This window comes from Belonocnema kinseyi, chromosome 4 (genome assembly GCF_010883055.1).
Source record: "Belonocnema kinseyi isolate 2016_QV_RU_SX_M_011 chromosome 4, B_treatae_v1, whole genome shotgun sequence".
Taxonomy (NCBI): Eukaryota; Metazoa; Arthropoda; class Insecta; order Hymenoptera; family Cynipidae; genus Belonocnema; species Belonocnema kinseyi.
Window position 1 is genome coordinate 95205981 of NC_046660.1, and position 9835 is coordinate 95215815.

The 9835-nt window shown below is 29.4% G+C and overlaps 1 protein-coding gene across 2 annotated transcripts; it reads right to left on the bottom strand.

The window, feature by feature from the left end:
- Positions 1 to 1127: 1127 nt before the first annotated feature.
- Positions 1128 to 9215, bottom strand: LOC117171742 (uridine 5'-monophosphate synthase-like). 2 transcript variants are annotated; one of them, XM_033359331.1, is made up of 4 exons: positions 8990 to 9215; positions 8736 to 8910; positions 7581 to 8070; positions 1128 to 2541 (listed from the first exon to the last, which is right to left on the bottom strand). In XM_033359331.1, exons 2-4 carry the CDS (start codon positions 8874 to 8876, stop codon positions 1745 to 1747), a joined length of 1428 nt encoding a protein of 475 aa, XP_033215222.1. In that variant the 5' UTR covers positions 8877 to 8910; positions 8990 to 9215; the 3' UTR covers positions 1128 to 1744. The 2 variants fall into 2 exon arrangements, with proteins under 2 accessions (XP_033215222.1, XP_033215221.1); XM_033359330.1 differs by having other exon boundaries at positions 8736 to 9215.
- Positions 9216 to 9835: the final 620 nt, after the last annotated feature.

Here is a 9835-nt window from a genome sequence, read left to right on the forward strand (position 1 = left end):
CTCACGGCCGTGAGATACGTGATTACAATCTGTAACGTAATCAATACGACGATCCGGCAAAAGTTTCCTGCACCCTAAGAACACAAAGCGACCCAAGGACAACCGCCTTCTGCATTTTTCCCGCAAGTGTTTTAGCATATTGTTGACACGCAGGGATGCTTTTTAGGCCATTAACAAGTGAAAGCTTGGCACCTGCCAGAGCGCTGATGATAAAGATGATTAGTTTAACACAATATTCCGGGCACAATCGTTGCAACTCCCTTCTAAGTTCTCTATACCTCTCTTTCTTTTCATTCTCCTTGGCTATGATGTTTTTGTCAGCTGGTGCCAAAAAATCGATAACGAACATGGTCTAGTATTTATAGAGTAAAGTGAAGTTATTCAATTTTGAGGCCGGGTTCTGGTTCCAACACCCTTAAGTAATTTTGAGACAAAAATTTACTTAAGGGTGTTGGAACCAGAACCCGGCCTCAATTGAATGACTTCATTTTACTCCATAAATACTAGAATTACATTTTTTCTAGATAATTAGGGTCTACTCTTGTTTTGAATCAAATCTGTATTTGGAGTGAAAAATTGACTGATTTCAATATTTTTGGTGTAAAACGCATTTTCCTTTCTAAGCCGGGCATACAAAAAACGTTCTGTATACATATTCGGCTCAAAACAGGAATAGGCTATAATTATCTAAAGAAGTAATTCTAACATTTTTAAAGTAAAATGAGGCAACCCAGTAAACATTTTTATTAATAATTCTTTTAATTTAACTATTTCATTCAGTAATTGAAAGGTGTCAGTACAGAAATAGATATCGAGTATTTTTACGAAAATGTATGTACTTCATAAAAAATTCCTAAACAATCAAATACAAATATTACAAACTTGCATGTATCCATAAGTAAACGTGCTACCGAGTTGCAAATCAGTTTCAAATTTATATTTTTGGTATTAAATAATAGAATTTCATGTCTTTTTCAATTTTCAGAAATATTACATTTTTCTTCAATCACTTATTCAATAAAATGTGTATTTTTTTATTTACACATTCCCGTTCTCCGACAGGGTTGCAAATGGAATTTAATAATTAGGGAAGTATGTTTCATGTAATGAAAAGTTAGAAAAAAATATTAGATTTTGCATTTTATTTAGCCCATCCGACTGGCATATACTATTCGATGGGCATAGAGATTTATTATTTTTCCAGTCAATAGAAAACACCTAGATAAAATCTTAAATAATAAGACGAAATATTCTGTATAAAAAGAAATACCATTTTTTTATTTAGCCTGTAAAAATATGTATATCCATCTTAAAATCTATTTGTGACATAAACATGAATAAATAAAACTTCTATTGACAAATTTACATGCTTTAATTCAGATTTCGACGTTTTAAGATATAAAGTACACGTAACTTGTAAAAAATGGAGATTGACTCAAGATTAATGTATCATCATATCAAAAATTTCCTCGTATCTACATATATAATAGTCTTAATGAAAAAATCTACAACTAGACAACGAAATATTCTGTCTCTATATTAAAAAGGCATACCTTTCTTAACTTGCATTGGAACAATCAAGTTTAAAATACATTTATTCAATTTAAAATCAACGTTCTAATTATATTCTGAGATACTTCCATCTTCAGAAGCCACTTGATTTTAGTTCTAAACGTGGTAAGCAAGTGGCTTGTCAAAATGAAGATGTCCCATTACAACTTTCAAGGGTTCGACCACTTACTTTTTAGTTAGTTTTACTAATTCGGGTTTTATAAGCTTCCCAAAGCTGTTCTTTATACTGCAGAATGGCACTAAGTTTGTCCTTAGCTTCAGTAATCCCTCTACCTACTACAGCAAGATCTGCTCCAGAATTTACAACTTGCTCTGGTGTGTTGTATTTTTGGCCCAAGTCGTCTCCAGTCTTAGATAGTTTAACTCCAGGCGTGAGTTGAATCAATCCAGGATCTGAAAATGCGTTTGATTGACAAACGACACCAGCGACCATACTTGAGTCTTTCGCCATGGAAATTGTTTCAGAGATGTAACTTCCTGTCGTCAAAGCTCCTTCTGACGACATCTCCGCCACCAAGAAGACACCTCGAATTTCTGTGATACCCTTAAGGCCACGTTTTAGACCCTCGATAATCCCTTTTCCGGCTACTGGATGAGCAGTGACAATATCAGCCCATTCGGCAATTTCGAAAATACCTTTCCTATACTGCAGTGAGACTGTGTGACCAATATCGCCGAACTTTCTGTCCTCCATGATCAGGAAGTCAAATTTTTTCGCTAAATCCTGCAGTCGGGTCACAAACTCCGAAGAGAAATTCTCGATCATGTCGACGTGTGTTTTTAGCACGGCGATATGAGGTCCAGCTATTTCGGCCAACTCCAAAATATGTTCGAAGTTGGTGAGATCAGCTGCCAAGCATAGCGTCGTTTTCTTCCTTTCCATGAGGAAGAAAAGCTTCTTCGCCATAGCATTTCTTGAAAGACCGGCACGAGTAGCAAAATTCAACTTTAAGCGATCTACACTTGGTTCTGAAAATAAGCAATGATTATTGGTTAGAATTTTTGTGTTAATTCAGCTTTATACATAATTTGTTAAAAGAATATAACTATTGGAATTCAAGTTCAAATATCTTTGTAGGGTAAATGTAACAATACGGAACGAGTTACGTATTTTTGTCCAAATACATTAAAAGTTTCAAAGTTATTATTAGTATTCTAACTCTATATTAATTGACCGATTAACCTTTCCGATACCTTCCTTCTACCCAGAAAAAAAGAACCGATAGAAAGCGAGTCGGTTTGAATTGTGTATCTGTCATTTGCAGACTGAAAGAATGAAAATGTAATCGGTTGGCCACATTTTTAATCGGTCACCTGTGCGCGGTGCTTTAAATCTGCCATTCCACATTCGTCAAAATGCTAAATGACTAGAGTTGAATGAGATTGAAAAACATGAAATAATTCCTATGAGTATTCTACGATTCATTAAGGTGCATATGAATGGGTTGAGATTCAATATGAAATGGAGTTTTTAAAAGATCACATCCAATGGTAAAAATACGATGCGCACATAGCAATTTTCGATAAGCGTGAATCTGCCAATTGTAGGTTACCTCAGGTTGAGTTCAACTGAGTGGAATAGGCAGATTACAATTTTAAAGAACTAACTGCTTCGAATGAGAAGTATGAAGTGATACATTATAATAGGACAACGCTGATTAATAAAAAACTTAAGAAATTATAATTAAATAATATTGTAATATATTATAATTCATGCAACAATTTATTTATGAATTCAATGATTATTTAGTTGTAATTCTCTTTTTACAATGGTTTCAATAGATTATCCTGTATAGGAATTATAAAATTCACACTGAATTAAGCTCCAGTGACATTCAACTTATTCAGTGCAGGTGCCTACAGATTGTAACATTCATTTTTCAGTTTCAGTGATAACGAGTTTTTATACGTGTAAATTAAAAGAAAAAATTCACCTTTTGATGCATAAAATATATAAATAAATTTTTAACATCCTAAAGTGGTGTGATGCAAATATATAAAAAAAAATGTTCAACAAAATAAAATAAATAGTCTGTAAATAAAAGTAGACTGCATGTATGCCAGGATTTTCTTAAAAGTTGCCCAATGAACTATTTTTTAATAAATAATTTTAAATATTTGAATTATATTTGTTTTATTTATAATAATAATTTTCTATCGGAACTATCGTTCCTTTATCGGTTAATGCTGATTCATAATCAATACTGAATGCATCCGAGAAAAAAATGACGTGGTCGATTCAAAAATTGGATTTCTCATTCAAAACTCAAGTGCAAGTGAATGGATTCTTGTTTCCTGCGTAACGATGAGAATATTTGAGTCCTCTGCCTTTAGCGTTACGAATGTAAGTGAAGAAAAAATGGTAGCTTAATGAATTAAGGATCATTTTAAAGGTCAAAATGATGTACGTTAATCGGCCTGGAACAAATATGCCAATAAATTTGGTATGGTTTATGGATGAAAGTAACGTTACACGTAACCTTGTAGAATTAAGAGATTTTTTTTTTATAAAAGTACATATGTTAAAGTTTTTAGCACGATTTCAGATGATGAATGTTTTTTACAAAAAATTAATCTTTTTGATAAAAAAATGTTTTTTAGTTGAAACTTAAAATTTTTGGTTGAGAACTCTTGAATTTTGTTAAAAATTCGTCTTTTTTGGAAGTAAATTAATATTTTTGTTTAAAAAGTCTTCTTCTTTAGTTGAAACTTCAACATTGTGGTTAGGAACTATTGAATTTGATTAAAAATTCGTGTTTTTTGATAGAAAATGATTCTTTTTGTTTAAACTACTTCCTTAAAAATTACAAAAAAATTCTTTTATCTTAAAAATTTAACTTTTTTTGTTTGAAAAATCTTTAATTTTATTAAAAATTTGTCTTTTTTAGTTAAAAATTTAACTTTTTCGTATGAAATTTAACAACTGGGTTTTAAAGTGAAACTACTTTCTTAAAAATTAAAAAAGTCATTGTTTCTTAAAAATTCAACTTTTTGGTTGAGAACTTTTTAATTTTAATAAAAATGCGTCTTTTTTGACAGTAACTTATTCTTTTTATATGGAAAAATAATCATTTTTAGTTTAAAAAATCCACTTTTTGGTTGAAGTTAAAAATTCGTTGTTTTCAGTAGAAAGTTAAATTTTTTGTTATATATTCATCATTATTGTTAAAAACTGTATATAACCAATAACTTTAATGTTTTTCCCATGTTTGAAATCAATTTCTGCTCTTTCATTTATAATAATCACTATTAACTTAAATTTTCTGTTGATCATAGTTATAAAAAATGCATTATTCTTTTTTCTTCAGTATGATAAATTCGCGATTAAAGTAGCCTCGAATAGGTAAAAAAAAATGTAAGCAGTCCCGTTTTTACAATTAATAAATTTCATAAATTTTTCTACAAATCAATCTGAAAATATACGTTGATATAATATAAAATATATGTATGTTTAAAATAAAATCGCTTTTGATTAGATACAATATCAAAGAATATGAAGAACAAAAAGTACATTTCTCACTTCCCTAATTGCATGCTCAATTTATAGATTTGCATTCAATGAAGTGGCCTAATTTACTTGGCTGATTTTACTTGAATGAAGCAAGTATTTTTTTTTTACACGGGGCCGATTTTCTTGAATCAAGAAAAAAAGCATCCGAATATAAAAATGATGATGAATATTTCTTCTAAATACAGGAAATCTTTTTCTAATAAGGAAATATTACTTTTTTGGATTCGGTTATATTAAAATTGATTTTTAAAAAGTTAAAAATTTTGTTATGTGAACCTTATTTAGTTTAAACGATAGTTTCAAGACATAATTGTATTTTGTTTAAACGCAATTTTCGTGTTTGATAATAGCAGTTTGAAAGTCACAAAAATGGCAAATTTCATTAAAGTTATAAGTAAAAAAAATTAGTTATGAAAATATGAAATGATCACGTGTTATTCTAATTTAAATTAAAAAAGTTGTAGGCAACGTATCTTTCAACTTAAAAAAAGGAATTTTTTTCATAACTATCAATTTTATATTCTTACTCCCTATCTGAAATATTTAATATCTCGTTTTATATTTTTATATTATTAATTGGCAATACCACACTTCCCTAATACTGTAGCGCGCGTAGAACGTTGCTATTTTAAATAATTAAGTATAGATTAAAGTTTAAAAAAATAAAATTAACAAAATTAAGTTTTTCAGGCAACGAATTCAATAATCATAGAAAATTTCATTTCAACATGTCATTAATTATAGAAAATTTTATTAATCACAGAAAATGTCTTGGATTACAAATGGTTAAAATTTTGACAATCACCCATATACTTACATAATTCTTTTTTATTATGTAAAGAATAAAAAATAAATATATGGCAGCATAAAACAAAGTTATAAGGCTTGAAAACTGTTTAAAAATACAATTATTACATTTTCTTGATATTTAAAAAAAAATATTTTGCATTTTTAAAGCAAAATATTTAAGAAAAAAGAATTTAAACTAGCGATCCAGTTTTTTCTATGTATTTTAAATTATTGTTTAGGAATTGTGATTTTAAATTAAAAACTGAATTAAAAATTATTATAAAAGAATTAAATAAATCGAAAACTGTGCGTTTTACAGAGGTTTTTAAAGCGTTTTAAACTAAAAAGTTATTTAATTTTTATAAGCTTTAGATGGTTTACAAGCGGATTAAATTTGTAAAGAAGCAAGTATTGAGCCCTTTGTAAAATAAGTGAAGTTAAATTATTTTCTTCATATTTCCAATCTTTGTTTTAGGAAAGATATTGCATATTTAAATCTTAGTAAAAAAACGCATGATAAAAGAATTCGATTAATTAAAAACTGTGAGTTTTAGGAAAACTTTCGTATATCAGAACATTATTTTTTTTATTGATGTTATTAAAGCATTTTTGTACTTGCAACTTTTTTTGAATGTTTATTACCTTTGGGTCGTTTTTAAGCGTTTTAAATATTTAAAAACAAATATTAAGTCCCTTTTTAAATAAGTGAAACTTAATTCGCTTTTTCATATATTTTAAATTATTGTTTAAGAAGTGTTATTTTGCATTAAAAATTAAGTAACAGAGTATTATATAAAAAATTTGATAAATTGAAAACTGTGTTTTTTATGGAGACGTTTGTACAGCAGAAAATCTTTTTAGTTCATGAAAGCTAATATAGCATTTTTTCACTTGAATTTTTTTTATTGTTTATTACTTTTAGATATTTTATCAAAAAATTTTAATATATTGCGAAAAAAAGTATCGAGCCTTTTTTGAAATAAGTAAAACTCAATTCTAAAATTTTTCTTGATAAAAAAGGGATATATTAAAATCTCTCGAAAATTTTAAAGTATTATCAGAAAAATGTTTCCTTAAAAGAAACTTTATGTTCAACAACTTTTAGTTTGAAGATGGTTGAGGGTTCGAATCCTCGGCAAAAACGACTTTTCAAAGCGTTTAGACGTGCGATTATATGTGTAGTAACAGTGTGTGTTAATTACATATTTTAATAATTAAAAAAATGAAGATTATATAACAATAATTTCAAAAACAATTTTTTTTCGTTGAGAAATAGTGTTCAGTTGAGGCACTACTTTATTCCTCCGATACTACATATTCTTAGATTAAGAAAATATTCTTGAAGTGTGTCAGAAATGATTTCTTGAAAGTAAACTATTTTCTGCACCTAAATACACCTCTATATGAATTAACACAAAAAAGTTTTAAAATAATAAAATGCGATATTCTATCTAAGAATACATTTTCTCAGATTAAGAAAATGTGCGCTTGTTCCAAGCATACGGTAGCAAGTATTTATTTATTTGGAACACACTCATATTCTATCGTCCCCATTCGTACCTGCGATTGACTTGAATCAAGTAAAATTTATTTCATTCAAGAACAATTTTTTTCAGTTTTTTTATAAATAACCATTGAAAATACAAAAAATTATGTTAAATCTAAAACAGGTTTTATATAATTTTTTAATACTTTTAATTGAGCTTACCTTGGTTACTGATTTTTAATGGAGCCGGCGTACTTTTCAAATAAAATGAAACCTGCTTCGCTACCTCCTTGTTAATTTTATCAGATTCCACAAGAAAATTGATAAGTTTGGTGAGAGTGAAGAGACTCTTCACCTCTATACCATTATCATGCAAATGCTTGAGTCCTCCTTGTTCTCTGTCGACGACGACAAAGGCTTCCGTTACTTTCAAGCCTTCGTTTTTCAAATCATTGACAGTTTCAAGAACACTGCTGCCACTTGTTATAATATCTTCAATTATAACACAGTGTTCTCCTGGTTCGAATTGTCCTTCGATGAGCTTTTTAGTACCATAGGCTTTCTCTTCTTTCCTGCGAATCACCATGGGAATATTTGATTCCACAGAAATTATCGAAGCAATCGGTAATGCAGTATACGGTACTCCGCAGATTTGCGTGATCTTCGAAGTCGAATCCTTTGAAAATAGCCACAAAACTTTTGATAGCTTTTGCTGAAATAAAAACTCTACTTAGATAAATAATTTATATCATAAAACTAAACGACATATTATTCAAAGCACATTTAGAGAATGCAACATTTTAAATCATAATTTAAGGTTTAACAATTTAAAAAATGGAACGATATCTACCTCGGCTACTATCGGCTCACCCTCAACTTTATTTTTTATAATTAATCATCTCTTGTGAGGGATTATTAAAATGATTAATGCGTATAAATTATTATTATTAAAATTATTTATGGTATAACTCATGTTAGTGATATAATTAAATTTCGGATATTTAATATTCAAGACATAATAAGAACGAGTCTTAATAAATTTGTTTAAAAAAATTAGAAGGCCTAAATATAAAAAGTGAAAGTTTTTGCTTACACCTTTTTGAAATCATGACTTTTCATTAGATTCTTTTGAAACTTATAAACCTATTACATTGTAAAAAAAAATTCATAGCTAACGTATTACATTGTATCTATCTGCACGGTAAGTGAACAGCTTCTATATATATAACATAATCATGCAGGTATATGATATATATAATGACCGCTCCGAAATCAACAGGTAGCGGTAGAATCGCACATGCAATTTTTCTGTTAGCTACGAATAATATTGCAGCGTGCGAACATTGTATTTTTTGTTAATATCCTAAGCAAACTTACCAAGATTTTTGGGTGTGCGATTAGAACTCTCAAGTCAATGTATACCGGCGTTTTTAAACCTACTTTTGTTATAAATTCCCCGAATTTAATTGCTCCAATATCGAAGAAGTCAGAAGCCAATTCCTTTAATTCCTTCTCCATTTTTGAAGCTCTTGAACTTGATGATAGATGTGTTCTTTTAAATTTAAATTAAGCAGTTTGCAATTATGTATAAAAAGCGGCTGAATAAACAATAAAAATAAATTTATATTTACTTTCTTAAACGCAAACAAAATTCAGTGAACTTCTAGGAAAGGCAAGTTTCCGCTAACCGCTTACGCTTGCAGAAACACAGTAATGAAGCAAGAGAAATACAGAAATTATTAACAGAGAAATGACCCTCCAATAAAAGCAAAAATGTGGCATACTGAAATTTTGTCAGGTCGGGCACAATACAATCACTGCCGGCACTGTCGGGCACGAAACGTGAGAATCATCTTCGAAACTGCATAGAATAGATGGCGCTCAGGTAAATAATTTGTTATCTATTTTCAAAATTTTAAGGCGTAATACTCCATTTTTAATTCAATACATAATATACATATTTTTTAACTATTTTTTCTGAAGTTTTAAGCACAACTGACGAATCAAGACTTCAATGGAACCTTAGCTAGAACGTTATAATGACGTTTATTATTACAGATAATATTTCAAAGGCGCGCATCGGTTGCCAAACTGTTTGAATTTTTTGACGTTCAAGTTTATGATGCTTACAAAATATCTTTGGTGCCTGCTTACCACAAAGAACCAGACAGGGATGTGCAGTTGCGCGTAACTGTGTTACGTCTCCAGCGCTGTTGTCGATTTATCATGATCCAACATGGACATAGGAATAAGAGGGGACTAGGCATCTCGTTGCGGGGTTGATTCGCAGGGGGGAAGGCCGCCATATTTGATTGTAAAAATTGTATATATAGGTATACATATATTGCGACCAGCTGCGTTAATTTTTTTTTGTACAAGTTTCAATTTATTTTTTCCGAATTTCGCAATGGAAACAATTTTTAAATTGTGATAAATCATTACTAGAAAAAATGGTGAATTATTCAGTTCCTATTTGC